We start from the raw sequence: 22,592 nt of genomic DNA on the forward strand, positions 1-22,592 counted from the left end.
CTTGTTCTTCAGCTGTCAAAACAGAAAAGCACTGCTTCCAGTAAAGCAGCATCTCCATCCAGCACGAGCAACACTTTCCAAAACCCAAAGTGCTGGTGTATTTAGATTTGCCTGTAGCAACAGCAAAGATGATGTTACTGTACAGAGGGAAGACAAGAAGGCCGCAGGGGTGGTGTGCAAAGCCTGTAACTGTTCCTGTACCACAAAATAAATGAGGGGATGGCTGGAACAGAATGTGCATGCTGCAGCACATAAACAGAGATGTTCCTTGCAGCACAGAGACTCAGAAGACACGTGTATCTCCAGGCTCTCTGCTTACTTTTACCTCCAACTACAAGGCCACTACATTTTAACTTTTAAGAGAGAAGAAAGCAACAGCAGCTCAGCAGAGAGCTGTTAGGAGCTTTGTGCTTTTGTGTAACCAACAGCCAAGCTGCTTCCCAGCCCTGGATCCAGAAATTGTCCTGTGGTTACTCTGCACTAAGCCACACAGAAAACAATCATGGCCTCTTCTGCAGACCTGGGAATAATGTGGGAGATGAGAGACGCTGTGGTACCTGGGTGCCTGTGGCTTCCTTTCTGCCTTTACCTCAGCTAAGTGAATTAGCTTTCTCTTTTGTTTCAGGAAAGTTAAGGGAATTACAGAAAAGGAGTAACAATACATTAAAAATATTGGCTAGCAAGTACTATGTCCCAGTCTAGCTGGAAAGTTAAAAAGGAAATAAATTCTGGGCATTAACATGAGCATCTTCTGGATGCTGCAGTGATTATACTGCTGAATTTACTGCTCACATCATCACTGCCAAACACCCACGCAGACACGACTCCAGCTACCCTTGCTGTCCCTGTCAGGAGGACACCTCATGACCATCTACTCTGGTAACACAAAATTCTCTGCCCTCTGTCAGGTGCACTCAGCCCAAGAAGCCCTGCAGGAGATCTGATAGTGCACAGTGCACATCACCGTTGTCCCATGGCAGAGCTCCCAGCCAAAGCTGAACATCTCCTGCTGCAGATTCTGCTGGAGTTGCCTGCTCGACACCTCCAGTGCTGCTGTGGGACTGCAGGCTCTGCCTTGTGAATTCATCATGGAACAAGTACACCGGGCCAGCAATAACCCCCTGTGTTATCAGTATTAAAAGGCAAGGGATCCTGTGTTGATGCTTTTGTTGATGCACCCACACCAAGGACCGAGCCACTGATAACAGTGTTACTTGGGATGGGAACAGAGAAGGCAGAGTCAGAGCAATTCATCCCTGCTCACAGGGGAAGCTCACGGTGGTGTTACAGGACCAGTTTAAGCACCCAGGAGTTGGCTGTTTTGGCTTTCATTCCTCTAAGAGAGGACAAATTCCATTCTTCCAAACACTCCGGTCACAGGCATCCTTTTACAGGACAGGACTTGGAAATCCTAGAAGACTCCTGTGCTGTCTGGCTGTACAGAACGTGGGACCCACAGTGTCCCTTGCCCAGCAGCTGGTCACTGCAAGGCAGGGCTCAGGGACACTAACCTCAGCTCATCCCTCTGCTTATCCTGCACCTTGCATGTGACAAGGGCACCTGGGGCAGGTACGTACCAGGGCAGGAAACCATGGAGCATTTATCAAAAATAGAAGATGCAGCTGCTTCGGGCAAAGGTTTCCATCTTCTGCTTGTCCTTTTTCTGTTCTTTGGGAACACAGGACCTTATTTAACCCAGATGCTCTAAAGCCTCATTTCTACACTCTGCTACATCTTCCTAATTGTTTTTCTGTTGTATGATTATTACTTCACTTTTCTTGGCAGCACTGTTATCACAATTTGAACTTAGATTTAATAAAACCTTAGGAAGACTCCTCAATAACGTTCATTCCTGTGCAGTGGCCCCAAGAGACAGAAAAGGGATTGTACTCAGGCAGATGGACACAAATACAGTGACAAACACAATGGCAAACACCTGTGTGACAAACTGCTTTGCAGGTCACTTTAGGAATAAATGTATGAACCAGTGGAAGACCATGGCTTTCTGCTTACATTTGTTCACCTCACACAAAGTCAAGCATTGGTACAGAGGATCAGGACCTCTGTCCCATCTCACTATTGCTTTCTGGGGGCCAACAACATTCACAACTGAAGGGACAGCAAGTTCAATCACAAATTCCTATTTGAAACAATTAATTCCTTACGAGACCCCAAATTAAATGCCTGCAGCACTGCCAAGTGCCAGAATCATGCCCCAAAATGGGCAGGTGAGAGGAGACAGGTGTCAAGTGTGAGATGGTTCACTCAACCACGGTCTCATACCACATGTAAAAAAAGGGACACAAAAGGTACCAGAACTAAACTGACATACTGTATTTATTGCACAAATTTCCCCTAAAATTGGGAATGGTTATTATAATACAAGTGCACATCTTGGGAAATACATACAAAAACAGAAGAGATAACAAGTATGTACATTTTACCCAGCATTTTACAAGTACCACCATCTAAATAATTTAGAGAAAGCAAAAAATTGTCATAAAACATCTCTAAGAACTAATAGGGAAAACATATGCAAAGTGTAAAATCTGTTCTTTTAAACAGTTTTTTGTTCTTAGCAGCCCAGTGTTTGCCAATTGCAACAAAATCGAATTTGCTAATTTGTGTGCCTAGTACGCTTAGGTTCCAGCCAGAAAATTAAGACATGTTAATAATGGAGATTGGGAATAGTGGAAAAAAGAAATCAAACATTAGTTTTCTAGTCACATAAAAGAATCGCGATATATTTTAAATCAATGCTATATCCTGTAAAAATCCCTTTTCGTATTATTTAACAAACAGACATACGTACCACATTGTTCATGTACCCAAAAAGTTAACTCACAGGAAAACTTCCCATCACACGAGGGTTTTGGTTGTGTTCTGCCCACAATACTGCTGAGAGGTGGAGATGGTGCTGCCATGCCAGGAGGGACTGGCACTGTGGGAGGATGACGAGGAAGCTGCATCCGTGCCTGCTCTGTCTCGGACTGACTGAACACATCATTAACACCATTACTGGGTAGTGTTGGGCAAAGGGCAGCAGAGAAGGTGCTACCTCCTTCTTCTCTCATGTTAATACTCATTGCAAGCCGTGCAAGGGCCCTTCTGGAGAGTCAAACACATTTCAAAGCAACCCCAACAATTTGCGCAATAATGGCTCAAAGGAAGAGGACCAGTGTTCTCCTGTAAAGATCATTATGAGCACAGTCCTGGGGGGTACCAGGGTGAGGGGTGCTGCTGCCCAGCTCTCTGGACACGAGCTATGGATGAACTCACCCATCTCGGAATCTCCCGAGGCACAGGCAAGAACCCTCCTCCGCCAGCCCTGACACCGCAGACACCACCAGGTCACTGCTGCCAGTCTATGTACAACATGGAATCCTAACTACTGCCTATACCACATATCCTAGCAAAGAGTTAAACAACCATGTTCTGAATGCAATCCTATATTTCATTAGAAATGTGTTTACACAACTGGGCCCCTGTTTTGTGCTCATTCCAAGAGCCAGATGTAATATAATCGTATGGCAAGGAAAGGACACTTGAAAAATGGGAGAAACAAATCCTTGGATCACATATTAAATGTGAGTTTTTCCCCTGCAGCAGTCAGCATTAGATTTTATATACAAAAGAGTTTCCAATGACACTGCCTGTATTAATGTTGGTGTCACTTCCTGATGTAGACTCAGTCCTACATGGAAGGGAGGGGGGGGGTTGCCATGTAGATCTTCCTGGAACAGAGTTTTAGGTGACAGATTTTAAATAGTACTAAAACACTACTCCAGGTGAGTCCTGGCCCCAGAGAAGGAAGGGAGGAGAGTTCTGTCACTGACAGAGGTGGGGCAGGGATCTCTCCTGTTGTTTTCAAGTTTATTAAATGGTTTAAATAGATTTGTATTTAAAGTAACTCTGCAAACAACAATAGCAGGTGTGCTCTTCTATTGGAAAGATGATTAGAGAATGACATATTTATAGAAATTTTATAGAGTTCAGCAACCAAGTGAATACCTGTCTCCTACTTGTGTGGATAATCCATGAATTTCAATGAATTTCAATATACTAAACCTAACAGAAGAAAACACAAGCTAAAAATCAGCAACATTAATTGGCTGCTAGGACAAATACGCAAAGCAAAGCCTAGAATGAAGTGTCCAGTTAAACTGAGGTAGTAGAGCCTTCAAAAACATAATCCACCTCCCACTGTCTATTTACATTACTTACACCAGGTTGGGTCCATCGGCTACTCGTACAGCTATTGTATATACAATGACAAACCAGTGATGGCTGAGTAAAAGAGAAATGCTGAGAATAAATAAACAACATTTCCTGCTGGTAATTACACGAGTGAGTAGAAAAGGGATTAGAGTCATCTGCAGCAAGGGTATATTTGTTAAAAAATATTTTGGATATTACTACACTATGGTGTCATTAATGTTCATTTTTTTTGTAGAACAGTTTTAAAAAATGTATCAATTAGTCACCTGAGCAATTAAGGGTAATAGTCTGCTCGTTTTGTCCCCAGTGCTTTGGTACAATTATTTCTAGTTCATTATTTCAATATCCAACTGACTGCTGTAAAAAGAGTATGATGTTGCAAGAACATTATAGATCATAAAAAAGTTAGAGGCAATTGCCATGTCATTCTGGGGAACACATGGGGAAATTTCAGCCAACGTTCTCTTTAGATTAGTTTTGTTTTTAACATTTTGATTACGTTGAGGAAGAAAAGCGTCATTCAGTATAAAGCAACATTGAAACATTATAAACATTTAATACTGGTTACAGCATCCAGCCAAGAATCTCCATCGCTAGTTCGTCTGTTGGCCTCTTCCTCCCTCCTCCCTGTTGCCCTCTGTCCCCCACTATTTCCTCTTCCCAGGAGAAAGATCATAAATAAATTCTGTAGCTGACTGTCATTAATAAGCTTCTTACAAAAAAATCAGGCCCCTGCCCCGTTCTTCCTCTGGGAAGTATTCAGAATTGGACTACGACATGAAAAAGTAGAAGTTGTTTACAAATCATTGCAGCTTGAGAATTACAGATCCTAATGTGATCCTCATCAGCTGAAGCCTGGCTGAAGACAGCTGCTCTCTTGTTCAGTTTATAAAGGGTGATGGCATCATGTATTTCTCAGAGCAGTTCTTCCTCCATTCCCCAGTGTTAAGTTACAGTCAGACATCGTGGCAGAAACTGCTAAAAAATGCATCTCTTCAGCTTTGCTAAAATCTCCACTTTTCTGTGGCTGAAATCTCAAGCTTACTCAGTTCTTTTTTCCTTTCATTATCTTTTTTTAATAAATGGCCAAGTGGGAGAGGAGAAGTCCCCAACTGTTTGCACACCGTGCAGTCATATATGGAGGTCCTGCAGCTCAACAAGCAGTTTGTTTTACTTGCTGCAAAGAGAAAGCAGCCAGAACAAGTTGTCTTCCACTCTGCTTCCAGAGAGGCAAAAAGTCAAAGTCTGTGGCCTCTGACATTTTAAAGAAGGATCTGGGCAACGTACGGAGAGTGAGTGCTCGCTACAGCTGCCAGCAAGGGGAGGTCACTGGATTCAATCCTGAAAGGAAGCAGAAGAGTCATGTTTAATCCAACCCAAAACATCACTGGGCTGAACACGTGTCAGAACCCACACTGCTTGCTTGAGCCCCAGCACTTACACTTGGGCCATGAGCTACCCACTACAGCTGCCAGATTGTTCCTCCCACTCCTCCAGATGTGCCTGCTCCCACAGTGTCAGCACTGCTTGAGCTCCCACCTGTCTGGTGGGGTTTTTAACAGGACCAAGAAAATGGTGAGGAAACGGAGGGAGGAGAGTTCCTGCCTAACCTCACAGTAAAGGGAGTAATAGTTGGGGGGACACAGTAAAGGAGCACAGGACCAGCTAAAGCTGCCATGCTCAGCACCACACGTGTACTGTAAGCCTTCCTGCTTAGCCTGTACTCCTCTGCAGGAAAACACGCTCAGAGCCTTCCTATAAATACCCCTTAAATAGCTCCTCTGCCCATGCCCCACACCCACAGAGACATATTATGTGCCTTACATGACACAGAGTGTTTCCTGCCATGTAGGGAAAATCAACCTGGAGGAATCAGGTGCCCCATGTTGTTTACTGGTGACTGACCAACTAAGAAGGGAGTCTGATATGCTCTGGAGTGCTAAGCCCATCTTCCTGCCCGCAGGGAAGACAGAAAAGCTGGGAGATCCTTGGGATCGAGCAATGGCTAAGGAGAAGGCTGAAGCCATGGGTAATTTAGGAATTCTGGTCCAGTTTAGGAATCCATTTTGCTGTGCTTAGGAACAAGCCCAGGTGGAGGGTGTGGCACCAGGACACCCAGGGCAGCACTGCTGGGAGAAGTTTGTGACCATACCCCAGCACCACGCCCAGCTCCTTGACATGGACTCTCATCTGGCCCTTGAGATACTCGGACAGCATCTTGCTTTTGAAGTAGAGCTCCTGCAGACGATCTTCCAGGTGCATCACACACTAAAAAGCAAAGGGAATTGTGTCAGGGAGAAGACAGAACCAAACCAGCCTCAGAGCAGAAAGCACAGATCCCACACCCCTGTTGCCTGTTCTCTGGCCGTGTCTAGGTGAGATATTCACTGGCAGGACTTTCATTTTTGAGCAGAATCCTTTGATTACAGGTTAAATCAAAATTAATGAGGCAGCTGTTTTGATTAGAGTGGCATTTCAATAGGCATCTCAAACAGCTACACCAGAGGATGCACTGACTATGGATACAAACACTAGGCAGAGCCTTACATCTCTTTAACCTATCAAGTTAAAGGGCGCTTCAAAACCATCACGTTCGTGATTTCCATTTAGACTTACAAAGTTTGGAGATAAATTATGCTTGTAAAGCTGAAGAGTGGAATGAAGAAGGTTGGAGACAAGACTGGAGACTAACACTTCTTTTCCCAGTTTATTTTCAATCATTCGCCTCTGGCTACTGGCCACTTGCACCGTCCATTTGTCTGTGTCTGCAATAATGCAGACAGCTTCTGCAATGGGCTCATCCAGAACAGGGTGCTAGAAACAAAAAAATGAAGAGTAGAACTCTGAGAATGACAAATGACAGTGGACCTTTCACGAAACTCTGCCATCCTGGATAGTAGGACAGCATCCCTGGATGGCAGGGTAGCATCCCAGACACTACTTCACCTAAAATACATCTACACACATTGTATTCCATCCATTAAAACCAGAGAGGTTTTGTGAGCAAGGCACAGTCTTAGAAGGACAGTGGCTGTTTTACCTTTTCTTCCAGGCTTTAAAGTGTGTCACTGGCTGACAGTTACAACTTTTGGTATTTGATATAAAGAGTTCTGACATATCTAAAGTGTATTTTAAACTCCTAAAACTGAAAGCACCAAAAATCCAACTTGCTGTTCAGCGTGACTGCGTTAACGAGGTCAGATTATTCCCAGCTGTCACTGGTTTTCCTTCACAGGAGGCCAGCAGAGGGAGTCAGGAACCAATCCTGGGCCTTGCCATTCACCCCAGCTGGTGTTCCACCTCTCCAAAGCCATGAAAGAGAGTTTGGAAAAGGGAGTATTTGGAAACCCACTGTTCTTCCCTAAAATGTTTTCTAGACTGAACTGTTAGCAATGACCCACTTCCAAGGAGTCCTACAAGGGCTTCATACAGGCACTGGGATGCAGTTACTGTTTTACTTGAAGATTAGCATAAAGAGGTCTCTCAGGCTGTTATTTCTGTGCCACAGCAGCAGGTGCCTCACACTGCTGTCTCTCTTGCCTGAAGTTCAATTACACTTCCCAAAGAGCTTAAACAAGCCCCTGGAAAAACCACTCAGGGAGCAAAACTCATCCCGTGTGGGGCTGGGCACAAGGCAGGGGGACACGCATGCAGAGAACAGCCAAAGGTCGGAAGCACATTGTTAACGTGAGAAGTAGGGAAAAGGGGACTTTTTGGAAGGTCTCAGGAAAATGGCTGCTCACCAGTCTGTTTTCCCTTATTCTCTGGGGAATAAACTAGATGGGAGCAGATGTCACACTTTCAGTGACAGCCTGCTTTCTACTTCTTTCCTGGTAACTAGAAGGGGGAGGATATACCACACTTCCTAGTCATTCCCCAGTTCGTCTAGGGAAAAACTTCTATGGCTGATCTCCAACACATGAGAAGTACAAGTTCCCTTCAGACCATTATATTTACGTTGGTTTCTCCTTTTCCAGTGAAGCCAGCGCTACTGGACACATGGACTACCATCCTAAAGAAGGAGAAATGTCCCCAAAATACTGAGCATTCCTGATGGAGAGCACCTTCTGCTGCACTAGTAGCAGCACATTGGTCAGACGTGCAGGGACAGAGGAGGGAGCAATGGGAGCTTCTGCACCACTGCAGAAGGACTCTGTGCCCAGAAGGAGAGGCACAACCTCAGCACTTGGGCTTGTTTAATGTCATTCCATCTGTGGGGACACAACCATCAGCTGCCAAGCCTACAGGAGACAGTGATATACCTTAGCACTGAGATCCATCTTCCCAGGGACAAGCCTCTCAGCTGGCTTCAGTGGGAGTCTGATCTTTTGTGCTCCAGATTTGCAATGAAATATCCACGTTTTTCAGATACATTAATTGAGAGAGGAGAAAAAATTGGTGACCTGGGACTGGAGAAATCTGATGGGAGTTGTGACAGGAAATATTTCCACTTCCAGCAGGTTTGTACCTGCACAAACATTTATCTTTCCCTACTGTGAGAAATACATTAACCAAATATAGCTTAATTACCTGCACAGCATGAGACAAATCTGACACCAAACAGTGCCTCAGCTTTTCATCACTTCCTATTCCTTGCAAAACAAAGTCAGGGACGTAAGATGAACAGTAGCCTCCTAGTAAGGATCTTCCAAAATTGGCAATACTGGGCTGGACAGAGTTGACTTCAACTAATTTTGACCTGAAAGAAAGGCATATCAAAGAGATGTACAACAGTAAACAGCAAATTCAGCTTACAGAGGTTGCATTTCTACTTTTTTCATCTCTCTTCTAACCTGAAGTCAAGCACTTTTAAAAGAGTTTACAGTCAGCTTTTGCAGTCAGCCCATCACGGAAGCAGAGAATACAAGCCAAGATCAGAATACACCATTAGTATTTTTTTCCAGATCACTGATCTCTCAATATTCCTCAACAATCAGCAAGCTCAAGAGACACTTTTCCAAACCCTGATGCCAAGTTAGACTACAGTCCTCCAAATACATGACATGAGAAGAGGCTCCATCTTTTTTAGGCTCTGTTAGTGCTGAACAGTACTTACCCAGGGAAGGGAATCTCATATTCCTCTGCCCAATCTTCTTGTTCTCCTCCATAATAGTTACCACCCAGTCTAGTTAGATCATGGCCTGTATCCTCACTTTCGCTGTCACCCAGGGCACTGTCTGAACTCTCATTTCTTGGAATGTCCCAATCAATTCCCGGGGCGACTTTTTTCTCTACGTTTTCTCTGTCCCCATGGGGGACACGAATAGAGATTTTCTCTCTTTGGTCCTGCTCATTAAAGCAGTTTTTGTAGGTCTCTTGTCGAACAGAGTCCATGAATTTACAAAATTCACTAGGTGGTTTGCAAGCCTTTGTAGACAGCTTTTTAGAAAATTCTAAACTACTGTTGTGAGCAAGAAGGCCCGTAGCTGCTTGCCCTGGAATATCATCAATAGTCCGGGTTTCAATTGAACTGTCATCAGTGAAATATTCATCAAACAGACTCATGCTCTCAGCACTGTATGGGTTTGGGTTCCAGCTCTGATGCTCACTAGCAGCTTGAGGAAAGGGTTCAGCTGTCCCACAGTCTCTATTTTGGTCCTCAACAGTTTGTTTAGCTTCACAGTTCTGATCAGAAGACACTCCTGCCTCTGCTGCTGGCGGGCTGTGATGCCTGGCAATTTGTTCCACTACTGCCTGACTTCTCAGTTCAATGTCTGAATCAGGTGACATGGAATCTCCGATGAGGAAAGTCACCTTTGTCTGAACCTCGGCAGTGCTGCATGGAAATGTGTCCATGAAGAGCTTATCGGGTGGCTTCTTCTCCACAGCAATCCCAGGTGTCCTTGTCCCACCTCCCACCTGGCTGCCTGGCTCCAGCATGTCCTCAGTCCTCCACGTGCTTGCTGTTGGCTCCAAACAAGATTCTGTCCCCATGTATTTCTCGGGCGAAGCTGACCCTGTGCACATCACAGTCTCCAGTTTGGCATCCAGGCAGGGCCTTGGTTGTGTCACATCCACAGCATCTTCCTGGCCATCCTCAGGAATGATGGTTCTGTTCTCATCTGAAGAAGATTCCAGCTCTACCTTAGGAGTGCTTTGCATGTCTTCTCTCTCTTGCTGTGCAACACTTTCTATGTTCTGTGCGAGGGAAATGGGACATTTGCAATATTTACAGCTGCAGTTGGGAGCTCTCATCTCTTCAGACTCGGTGGGTAGCAAGTTGCCCCTGTTCTTGTGCATTGTGACAAGCACATACTCAGACTCTTCCACTTCTCCTTTCTCCAGCGTGGTAGTGATAACAGTGCCAGGCATGACGATGGCCTCATCTTCTCCATTTTCCAGAAGGTGTGTCTCTTGAAGTTCAGAGCATCTGATGAAGTAAGTGAGGAAGTAAAGCAATCTCTGGACCAGGTCATGTCTTTTACCAACCACGACTGTTTTCGCTAATCTCACAGGTGATCCGATGGCCCCATACAGGTCACCTAGGACAGGAAATTAAACACAATTTTTTGGCATCTTTGCAATAATTTATTCTTCTAACAGGCAGCTGTTGGGCCAGTTTTCAAACACCAGGTCTACAAGTGAGAAATACTAAAGCAGTAGAGCTACAACAGCTATGCTGTATTTTGTTTCCAATAAGAGAATCCCAAAGATGCTGCTGGTATCATCTGTAAGGTGAGCCACTGGTCAGGGGGACATCTGATCTCACACATCAGGGAGCATTCACACTACCTCACTCCAGCTTCAGAGGCTCATCTCCTGGGATCCTTATACAGCCATATGTATTGCTGTATATCTCCACGGGGAGAGAGGAGGCATCTGTGCTGAATTACCCTGGAGAGTCTGGAAACTGGGCTGAACTTTTACCCACAAGAGAAAGCTGTAAAAGAAACAAACCTATGCCAGGAATGAGGACAAAAAGTGACCATGGCAGGTGCACGGCTGAAGCCAACCTCCTTCTCTTCCCCTCGAGTTCTACTATGGGTTGGATGGGATGTTCTGGCTGTACTCAAGTCACCTGGGAAAGTGGCTGTGCCTGTGCGTTCTGAAGGTATTAGGGCACTGTGTGACACCAGGGGTGAGGGGACAAGGAGTCCTCTCGAAGGCCACCTTAACCACAGTGGGTCCCTCAAGTCACATGAGGTCTGAAATCAAGTTTCCTTGCCAACTCCCTGGCAAGTCCTACCTGTACAAGAATAGGATAACCTTGCAAAACCTTCCCTTCCCTAAACAAATTTCATGAGAGTGTGTATGTGTGCAGAGCAGAACAGTTTGACCTCACCCGCTCTTCTCTACTGGGCAACTATCAGACAGTGTGACCAGCTACACCACTGACTGGGCTTTGAGACCTTCCCTCGGGGTTGCCAACCTATGACTTCCTGTTCTGCATCACTCCATTGTACTAAAAGTATGTTCACTTCTGATCAAAAGATGGATTTTCTTGATTTGCTCATTCCAGAATGAGGTTTAGTGATAGTGGTATCCCAAAAAATAAAAGCAGATTTTCCTTATAGGAGGAGGACCAAAGGAGGCCTGGAATCTTCCACCAGCACCAGGGCAGGTAACCTTAAGGGACCCAGCGTAGATGACTAAAGAGGGCTTTACTTTTTGGCTAACATTTTATAATGGATAATGCCTTAAAGACTTAGAGCATAAAAAAATACAGTGACCACTTCTAAGCTTGAAACACACTTTTGTCTCATTTAGTATTAAAAAATAAATAACCTGGGAGGGGAGTAACAAGCATCAAAAACCCCACCTCACGCATTCCCATTTATGGAAAGCTGCTGGGTGGTTTGGAGGTGTTTGCCACATACCGAGCTGTGCCCACAGTGGGTTGTAGGGATGAGTTTTGGCCAGCATGTCCACGCTCTGGGAAGAATGCTTCTCCAGGAAGATTCTTATGGGTGGCTGGCCATTAGGCATGACAGTGGGGACCCAGGCCAAGTGGTTAGTCAGCACTGCAGTCAGCAAAGCTGGTAAAAACCTGAAAGCAAAATGTTCAACATGTTTGGGTTTTTTTCCAGATACACATTCAAGATGTTAAACTGACAGCAGCTCTAGTCTATATGGATCAAGGATTAAAGAAACAGCCTGACAAAATCAGCAGAGATCATCCCTTCAGTCTTGGTTCTTTGGGGAGAGAAAGGGTGGCCCTCCCTCCCACCCTGGAAAAGCTCTTTTTTAGAACACATATTTGAAGTAAAATGAAATATTTTAACATAGTGGCATCTCAGTTCCTCTGTTTGGCAACAATTATGAGACTTCCTATTTTGCAAGTTTTATGTTGTAAAACATCTCAAAACCAATTCATTTCATTCACTGTAAGAGAGCACTGTGTGGCCCCGGTACTCCAAGGAGATCCCAAACCCTTAAGACTTGTGACTATGGATGAGAAGGGAAACTACTGCTACCAAACCTGTAAAATAGCTGGGTGCTGTGTTCTTTTCACCTAACTATTGTGCAATTTCAGCACATATGGCTGCTCCTTTTCAAAAATAACCCCCCTGCCCGAAGTTCTGTAGCTCAGCCAGAGAAGCTGTGTTCTTATGCTGGCAAAACGGTTTTCTCTGGCTAAGCAATTAAGATGAAAAAACCTTCCTGAAAAACATTAACTATCTGATTTACTGCAATGATAGAGCATGGTTTCTGCTCTGTGGAGTTTTCCCAGTCAGTTTTCCTGGCAGGAGCATGGCCCAGGAGGCTCCACATGCCAACACATGGCGCTGGTGGCCACAGTGGCTCATGTATGGGGAGGAAAATAGTCAAATGCCTCAAAATAATGTTATTTGAATAATTTACAAGCATCAGGAACCCTACAGCTCCCATGCAGCCATTTCATAACTAGAGACAGCCAAATGAGGAGAGGAGACTTAAAACTAGATTGGGAAGGATACAGGACTTAATTTTTCTCGTTTCCATCACTTGAAATCTTACTCTATTTAAAATAAAGAAAACAAGCCCAAATAAATGACTATTTAAATGTAATCGAGATGTACAGGACTCGGAATGGCAGGGATCAAAGGAGACAATCCCAGAAAAAAGCCTCCACTGAAGTGGGAACTGATCTTAAGAAAATACATTTGAACCCCTCACAACTCCCCGTGGTTTCTCCCATTGCACTGGGGCAGGAGCAGGTGGACCACAGTGACCACTGTCACCTTCCCATTTGGGGAGAGAAGAGATGACAAAGGTGGTGGTAGAGCTGGAGGATGGGAGTGGCAGCCCCTTCCCATCCTGCAGGGAGCAGTGCCCCTGAGCAAACAGCTGATCTGCTAGTGCCATTCCCATCCAAACTACTTTTGTGCTCCTTTCAGGACTTCAGTGGAGACAAACCCTTTAAAAACTTCCCCTACTCATGCCTTGGGGAAAGGTGATGAAGTGTTGACAAAAGAGTAAATTAATCAGATTCTCCCCAGTTTACCAGGAACTTTCTTTCTCAGTTTTCAGCATCTGCTGCTCACAGCTGGGGCCTGAGGCCAGAGAGCTGAGTGAGCACTAATGAGCACAGCAGTTCTTTAGTGGCATTTTAAAATGACAAGGTTTGAGAGCACTTTGTGGTCTGACAGTATTACAGACACAGCTCTTCCTGAATGTCTAATCCTGTTTGTCATATGATAACTGATTCTGAAAGGTATTTTGTAAGGTATCATCACGCCTTCCAGACATCCACATCCATCACACACTTCCTATGGACATGTTACAGATGTTCAGCCTCTACCAAGATTTAGAGGATTGTGGGGAAGCAGGAATTAAATGAGATTATTTCTTACTTGTTTCAAAAAGAAGGTATTTATGTATGGCCTTTTGATTCTTTGATTACCAGGATTTTAACAACTGATTTGAAAATTTGTTTGAAATAAAAACGCACAATCACATATGTAATTCAGAAACTAAAATCCACCATACTGGTTTTTAGAAGCATTTTCTATCAAGAAAGTGAACTCCTTCATGAAGCGATGGCATAGCTGGTTCTTCTCTGGTGTCCCCGACATCATGGTGAGCCAGACAGGCTCCCCAATCCGTGGCATTGTGTACAGATTGCAAATAGTTGTTCTAGAAAACAAAACCAAAAAATCCAGGATAAACAGAAAACAAACAAACAAACAACAAAACAAAACAAAGCATAAATCTCAACCAAAAAGAATTCTGTGCAACATTTAGATCCAGCTATCATTTCTATCAGAAAAAAATTTCTCTCAGCAACCATTATCCAAACCGTGTTGTTCATTAAGTAGTACAAATTCACCCTTCACCTTGGAGAGCTGAACCTCACAGGTTCCTCCTGCTTCCGTCTGACCTGATCCCAAACACAGCAACACTCCCTGTCACAAGTCAAGATCTGCCCTGCTCTGAATGCAGAAGGAATGGATGATTTCTTCTTGCTGGTATCTCCCCGCATGTTCTCCATTTCATTTAAAACAAACTTCTGCTTTATTTATGACTAGGACAAGATTATATGTATCTGACTTATAAAAATACCTTAACTTCCTCCTTGCTTTGAAAACTTGGTGTATCTCCAAGCCAAACCCACCCAAGTGTGGATGTGTAGAGCAGGGAACCAGCTCACATCTTTAGGTTTAGAGAGTTATGAGAGGCAAAGTCACCCTGTGGCTGTACCTATTACATACTCACTACATACCTTTTGACTCTACAGAGGACAGTAAATGTATGATTAAAAATTGGCTCTGCAGTAAAATACCAGATTAAAATCCCTCAGATTACTGCTAAACTCCTCTAAAATATAAACAAGTTATAGTTTAGTTTTAAGTACAAAGCCGACATTATGACACTATGGGAAGCTGTATTTTTAACACAGTAAAAATGTAAGCCTGAAAAAACCCAAAAGGACATGGGAAATGACTGATCAATTTAGGTTTCTCCCCGCCTAATGCACTAATTTTTCTAGACAAAGTATTTTTGTTTTAAAAGGCAAAGATATACATTATCCCATTATCCCTAGCACCACCCCTGATTTATAAAGATCTTCTCTGGATATTGTGGTATCAAAATTTATGGATACTTTCAGAAGCAAAGCTGTGCACACCAAGCAGACAAACACAATGGAGCAGCAGCTGCCAAATCTTCCATGGTTTAGTGTTTAAAGTGAAACTGCCAGGAAGTGAGAGCTGCATGGCAGCAGGAGCACAGCACATCCTGCCCTGGTGCAGGGGCTCCCCAGGGAGGAGGGAGTCACCCCTTAGTTACTGCAGTTACTGGGCACAGAAGTAGCTCGGTGGTGACAAGAACCCCAGAGCAGCTCTCCAGAGGGCAGCAAAGGTGACTGAGGTCACCAGGGCTGCTCCAGAAGGAAGGAGGTGAGGGGGCAGTGGCATTCTCTGCCTAACTTTTTCTACCAGTTTTCATCAAATACAAAATCCATTCTCTGTGCTCACAGTAGTCAGAATCAACCCTGTCTTCCTCAAAGGTTAGACCTTCAAATCCTCCACTGCCGGAAGCATGATGAGAGCACCACAAAAGAGTCAAGTGTGCTGGAGAGAGGGACAGCTGAGTTACCTCTATACTCCCCAGCCCCCAGAGGCTTTGCTGTCTGCTGGGTCACTTTGGAGGAGCCTCAGCAGCTGCTCAATGTTACCCTCTGCTGCTGGTCCTGTCCTGGGAGGAAAGCCCAGCCTGGTGACAGATCTGGGCACAACAGTCCTGCCGCCTAGACACGAGTGGGGCACACAGCCAGGGTAACTGGGACTGCCTCTGGGGCACCGGAGGGTCTCCAGCAGCACAGCAGTCTTGGGGCACTGGGATTTCATTCCTCTGCAGGAGGAATGCTTTCTGTTCACAGCCCATTAACTGGAGTGCATGTTAAAGATGCCCAAAAAAAGAAGAAACCTCAAGTCCAGGGACCTCAAACTCAAGGAGTTTCAAAGCTCAAAACAAGTGTGAGAATTTACACCTCCCAGACACAGCTGACCTGAGAAGCTGAAGATAAACAGCACAACTTAATGTAAAATACAGCTTATTTCTCCTTCCTATGCAAACTAACCCAAGCCAAGCCTCTTGCAGCTCAGCTGTTTTGAAAAAAGAAAGTACGTCGATACCAAAACCAACATATTAAAATACTTGTTGTCGTTGAAAAGATAGCCCGAGTCTTGTGATTCGTTATTTACTATTCTGGTAACCCTGGCTGCATCTGCAGCTGATAGTGTTTCCTCCGAGCCAGATCAGATTGCCCTGGCCAGTGGCCAGCAGGCATGTGACTGCAGTGAAGGGAACCCTCCATGCCAGCACAGGCAGCAATGGCACAGAGACCAAGGGCAAGGATTAACTGCTTCCCACTGCAAACACTCAGGGAAGCACTCTCCTGCCAGATAGCAAAGGGCAAAAACGAAAACAAAACGAAAAACCAACACCAAGACACCCTCCTCAAACACTACAGGGAAGTTAACTGGATTTTAAAAATAACAACCATTAAAAACCCAATTGGCCCCTCTCCTCTCGTCCATCTGCAGCAGTACCCCCTCCTCTCCCTCCCCACACACATGCACACCAGCATGTAAGGGAAAACTCAGTTAATGAGAGACTACTCTTTTGAGGGTTCCAGTACATATAAATTGATTTCTATTTGGAAAAGCCTCTGGGAGGCTGAACTCCAGCCTGGAGCTTCCACACATCTTGGCCCCAGCAATGCAGCATCGAGCACAGGTGCCAGAGGAGCCCTTCAGGAAAAACCTTCACATCTCACAGGGTTTGAGAGCCAATGAAGCCCAGCCCGGCCAAGTGAAAAGGAAGCCCTGAGCAAACCCCTCCCCAGTCCCTCTGGGGTCTGCCTGCCCTGCGGGCACAGATAACACTAAGGTGAGCAGCCCTGCTCCCACAGACACCATGGCATGGCTGCTCCCTGCTTCACCCTCACCCACATACACCCCACATCAGGCCTTTGGCCTGGATTTCAGTACCAGTCCAAGACATCTTTCCCTGGTACAAACCAAACGAGCCAGACAGCTCCTCACGGATGAGAGCATCCTTCTGCAGCCCACTTCTTCCCCAAGGAAAACACACTAACCCTCAGCACTGTGCCCCCAGTGCTGCTCTGTTATTTAGGAGCCACAACATAATGGCAAAGAAAGAAAAAACCAGTGGTTTATAAAGCTTAATTCACATGCATTTGTTCCCTATCCTCATTCCTTCCTTCCAAAGATGAATTTTCCTTAAAAAAGAACAACAAAACAAAGGCAATCCCCACTGCAAGGAATGCAGGAGCGAGGCTCCCCCACAACTCAGTGCCCATGCTGGCACCACTGAGCACAACGCACCAGTCAATTCACAGCAGCATAAGCTGCTTAAAAATTACTGGCAGAAAATAGGATCAAATCTGTCTGCCAGAGAGCAGAGAGGTATTTCCCCAGGCCCTGTGATCAGTGTTTCCTTGCCAGCCTGTGTTTGTGCCACACAGGTATTAGTCAGATGCATAATCTGTGTTATCAATGTGCTGTGTTGGCCTCAGGGACCAGGGGAGCTGAAATGTTTATGCAAATACAGTAGCTTATTTTATAAGTCATGTGTCTGCACAGCTGACATCCACAGAGAGTTCTAAGTCTCTAAGTCAAGTGTTAATAGCTAAACCCATCAGTGCTCTAGAATATTAAAAATTGCTGTAAAGTGACTAATGATGCGAAGGTAGGCCTGGAGCTGGGTACCAAGTAGATGGCAAATTTATCTATAGCCTCCATTTTCAGAAGCAGCCTGGGCCTTCCAGAGAAGGCAGCTTTGTTTTTTCCCAGATAAGACAAAAAGAGCAAAGGAAGGCTCTGTTTTGCTGTCTTCTCTTCTCCCTCTTCACTGCCAGCAGGTAAATGCCTGCTGATCCAGCTCCCTTTCTGCAAGCAGTAAAGCGACATACAGCCACAGCCCCCTCCCTGCAGAGGGGGACTCTAGGGTGACATGCTCCCTTCTCTGATCAGCAGGGCAGCACATCCCCCATGCCTGAGGTTATTCTGATCACCAGACGACTGCACGTCAGCTACTCTTGAGCACCTCTGAAAATCTGGGGGGTTTAAAGAAAAACAAACAAAAAAACATTCTCCTTAAAACCAACCAGACTGCAACGAGTTAAACCAGCAACAGGATTACATTTTGGAATCACCAACCCACTGAAGTCAGCACCCTTCTTCCCTCCAGCACAATTTGCTAAGAGGACAGGAATCAACACAAGGCTCAGGTTCACCAAAGGACTTGGCTCCTGACTTCCCCATGACTTCAGTGGGAAAGCAGACACCTAAAGAGATAATAGTGTCCTAAATGGGTTTGCTGAACCTGTGCCAAAGCATCTTTGCATCCAGCCTTTGGTAGTTAAATATACCTCTCTCTTCTTACCAGACACATCCTGCATTGCTTTGAAAAGCAAGGGGGTCTTGTATGTCACAGAAATGAGGATGACACATGCTCTTGCATGTCACAGGGGCACAAGGACCCTGCCTAGACTGTTGCCCACCTCTGGATGCAACCCCTTAAAAACCCCAACAAAACCCAAAATTGCCAAAAGCTGCTCCCCCAGGAAATTAATTTATATGAAATTAAACTGGATTAAATTTACTTCATTACACTACTAAAGAGCAATATTTATATCACCATGGAAACCTCTGCATACAACTGGTGGTTAGACATATGCTTCCAGTGCTCGTTATGCAGTGGCCATATCATGGGAATGATCCCAGCTCCTGGTGTGCAGAGGGCCAGTCTGCCCATGTCCGCTGGGACAGTGCTTTCTTTCTCAGCCTGGCCACAGCAGCCTTCCTCAACCCATCCCAGCTCAGCACTGCTGAGCGTCCCTCCAGGAGGAAAAGTCAGCACAGGGGATTTGGCCTGTGTTTTCAGGGGTTTTTTTTTCCTGCTTTTGACTTGGGACAGGTGCCCCTCCCCAGCCCTCTGGAACTATTTAACTTGGAAGGACAAAGGAGAATGGGCAAAGTCTGCTAAGTATATCTTGAGGGGAGAATGTTCTGGGGGGAAGGTGTGGAAAACAGCTGGGGAGTTGGTGCTAGCAGAGAGTGGGAAGGCAGAGAAATGGCTCAGGGAGAGACCTGGGAGGAGAGGCAAAGCAGAGCTGTGCAAGTGGAGGAATCATCATGGCTGCTCCAAGTTGCTGAACTCATCTCAGGCCCCTGGGCAGGATCAGTGGCTCCCAGCAGTCATAAGCTCCCTCTGCTCCCACTCTTGGCAGAGCTTATCCCATCCACCTCTCATTGCAGGCCCACGTGCTCCCTCCTTCCTGCCTCCTGTCCCTACAGAACGTGTCCTCTGCCTTTCCTTGTGACTGCCTGGAGGTGAGCTTCTAAAAAAATTAAAAATATACTGTGCCTTCATCCTGCAGTGCTGCCTAATCCATGGCATTCAGGTAGGAAGTGGAATTGTAGAAAAATAAATGAGCCCTCAGGATCCTTCTTTGTTCAGTAAAATACATCCTGATGTCAGGAATTTCATTTTATAACATCAGAGCACTGTCTTCAATAATGTCTCTAAAAAGTAGCTCTGCAGTGATTGTAAAAGGAAGCACCCTGCCACTCCCATCTGAGAGGAGATGAATCACTCAAAACAGACAGATTTCATCTTAACTCCCTCCCCATGACTTCAGCTATGGAAAGAAAATACAGCTAAATGCCAGGGATGTGCTTATCTGTGTTACTTTGTGTAATAACTGTTGAACAGAGAGGCTCTGCAGGTACCAATAGCCAGAGATTACAGCACTGCATTTTACTGTGGGAAAAGACAGCTCTCCCTCGTCCTAGCTGTTTTTCTGAAACGCCTTTAGAGCACAGCTTTGCTCACACATCAGGACAACACAGACTAGAGGAGGATTTCCCTAACAGGGCTTTGCAATGCTTTTCACCCTCTCGACAGACCAAAAAAAGACCATTTAAGAGGTCACTGAGAGCTTTGTTATCACCTAAAGCACAGAAAACCGTGAACATTTGTCCTGTTCACACAGGACTGATGGACACACACACTTGGCAAAATATAAAAACTCAGACACATTAGAATGGCTTGGTATCACCAGTCTTTTGCTGTACTAACTTTTGCAAAAGACTTTAGACATTTTAAGTTACTTATCCTTCTAAATCAGGCTCAAGTGCTTTTGAAGAAAGAGACAGGAAAGGCAGGAAACACATGGCTCACCTGAACTCATTTAGGGCATCCACAATTCTGTTATACGCCAAACTCCGCTGGCTGGCATCAGCTGATCTCCGACTCACTTTCATGGCCTTGAAAACAATCATTAAACAGATAAGTAACACAGAGCTACAGAAGCACAGAAAATGGAAAACCAAGTCATGTGTTTGACTTTATCTCTCGTTCAACTGGTCATGCAAATAATTTTTTTAAGTGATAAAAAAATTACAAGTTGGTACAAGTGCCAACTTTCCTATCTGAGGGAAGACAGGTGAGGCACACTTGCAGCTTCTGCTTCTTTTGTGCTTTTCACCATTTAATGCATAAAAGGGGTCAAAGTTTTAACTGCAGTGATGCAATTCCCACACCCAACATCAAGTTGATCCCACTTCTGTAACTAGCAACAGGAGTTAGAAATTAATCCGACAGGGCTGAGAGGACATAGAGCCCTGTACAAGTGCAAGAAGACAAAGCAGCTGTGTTTACCTGTTCTATTGCACTCTTCAGTTTGTTCATGTGACTCTCAAAAAGAGGAAAGTGTGAGAAGAAGAACTCATTAAATTTGTTGTTTTCATCTTCATCTCTTGAGAGTGAAAAAATAACCCCAATTGCTATCTTTTTCTTCCTAACAATTCCTGGGTTTGGACCAGAGCTGTCATCTGACAAGTTGAAGCTTTCATCCATGGACCTTGGAGTATGAACAAAAGGGAAAGTTAATGTAATCCACTGCTAAAAGTTGTACCTTGGTTTCCTGTGTAATTCAGTTCTTGAACATATAACTTCAACAAATACCTTTTGCTTGCATGCGTTGTCAAATCATCATCTTTGATAACAACCTCTTTGTGATTTTTTACAAACAACTATTAATTGATCCTGCAATCACAAAAGTCTGAAACCAGATTCAAAGTGCTTGTAGGATCAAAATATGGTATTTTCCCATCCCTGCCAAGAATCTGTGTTTTGAGTAGGATTTTAGGGCTTCTAATCCTCAAAAATACAGCCTACAGATTTACATGTTGCTGAAGGCTTTCCAGTTAGTGAAAAAACAATGAATGCCATGAGAAAAACAGAGACTAAAAGAGATCAGCCTGACTTACACCTCTGTAAATACCCCACCGAAAGCATCAGCAAGAGCAGACGTACATATGCAAGAGCAAAATCAAGCTGACAACAGCGTACGGGCAGCAAGCAGCATTTCAATCCCCAGCTCACCATCGAGGGAAGACCCCGTTCTCCAAGCTGGTTGTCTGGCTGCGACGCCAACGCCGCTGGTAGCTGCTGGCACAGCTCTTGTTAAGCGAGGAGCCCGGAGAGGGAAACGGAGTGATGAGCAGACTGCTAAGAGATGCTGCAAGAACAAGAGGAATAAAAATCTCTCCAGAAGAAAGAGCATTTGGAATATAACACCAGCAACTAAACAAAGCCCCTCAAGATATACCGGTGTTGCTTCTCAAGTGCCTTCTCTTTTACTTATCTGTGTTTCTAATATAAAAATAACCAGCTTATAATGACATTAACAAACCATACAAGCACCACAAGGGTGGGACAGTCCTGCTGATTTATGTAACAGGCAATGCACAGGCTGCACGTTGCTCAGCAACCTGAGTATCGGGAAATAAACTCCTTGTGGAAAGGAGTAATGTTGATCACATCCTTTAACAGCCTTTCCAATCCTAACCCAAGTGTCCAACATCCTGACTCAGGAGGGAAGAAAGGGATGCTGTTGAGGCAAATTTCTGTTTTAACATTACCATCATAGGATCACAGAACCTGAAATCTCATTCCAAACCCTGCCATGGATTTGGCACGGGCACCTACCACTAGACCAGGTTGCTCCAAGCCCCATCCAACCTGGCCTCCTGGATTTGGAAAGGAGATGACAGCAAGTATCATTTAGAAATGCTGCAAGCTCATTTGAATATTTAATCTGCCTTGCTTATTTGCAGTTTGCTTTAATAGAAGGCACTACTGTCAGGTGACTGTGAGGTGCCCAATGCACACCCTCGACACCTGCACCATCTAGGCAGGTACAGAGAGGTGTCACTAATGTCACATAGAACAAACCAGAACAATCCCATTTCGGCACTACTTCATGATGTGCAGAGATCCCAGTGACAAGTATTACTGAATATTTTTGGAGTTTACAGGGTAAACACACGGAACTGCCATTACCAGATCTTGCAATACCGCTGTCTCTGTCCTCATTCTGCTCCCTCCCAGGCATATCCATAGGGTTGCTATGAACTGTA

At 44.9% G+C, this 22,592-nt stretch overlaps 1 protein-coding gene across 3 annotated transcripts in view; it reads right to left on the bottom strand.

Annotated features, from left to right (window-relative positions):
* Positions 1-2,319: 2,319 nt before the first annotated feature.
* Positions 2,320-22,592, bottom strand: part of FNIP1 (folliculin interacting protein 1) — a 65,119-nt gene continuing 44,846 nt past the window's right edge. For all 3 annotated transcript variants that reach the window (XM_082291194.1, XM_082291195.1, XM_082291196.1), the window contains 11 exons: positions 22,516-22,587; positions 21,556-21,691; positions 20,830-21,031; positions 20,350-20,435; positions 14,128-14,274; positions 12,036-12,205; positions 9,275-10,700; positions 8,749-8,917; positions 6,835-7,032; positions 6,371-6,486; positions 2,320-5,559 (listed from right to left, as the gene is read on the bottom strand). In XM_082291194.1, coding sequence (XP_082147320.1) covers positions 5,481-5,559; positions 6,371-6,486; positions 6,835-7,032; positions 8,749-8,917; positions 9,275-10,700; positions 12,036-12,205; positions 14,128-14,274; positions 20,350-20,435; positions 20,830-21,031; positions 21,556-21,691; positions 22,516-22,587 — 2,801 coding nt within the window. In that variant the 3' untranslated portion in view covers positions 2,320-5,480. The remainder of the gene's footprint in view (positions 5,560-6,370; positions 6,487-6,834; positions 7,033-8,748; positions 8,918-9,274; positions 10,701-12,035; positions 12,206-14,127; positions 14,275-20,349; positions 20,436-20,829; positions 21,032-21,555; positions 21,692-22,515; positions 22,588-22,592) is intronic.

The sequence above is a fragment of the Coloeus monedula genome, assembly GCF_965178545.1.
Source record: "Coloeus monedula genome assembly, chromosome: 15".
Taxonomy (NCBI): Eukaryota; Metazoa; Chordata; class Aves; order Passeriformes; family Corvidae; genus Coloeus; species Coloeus monedula.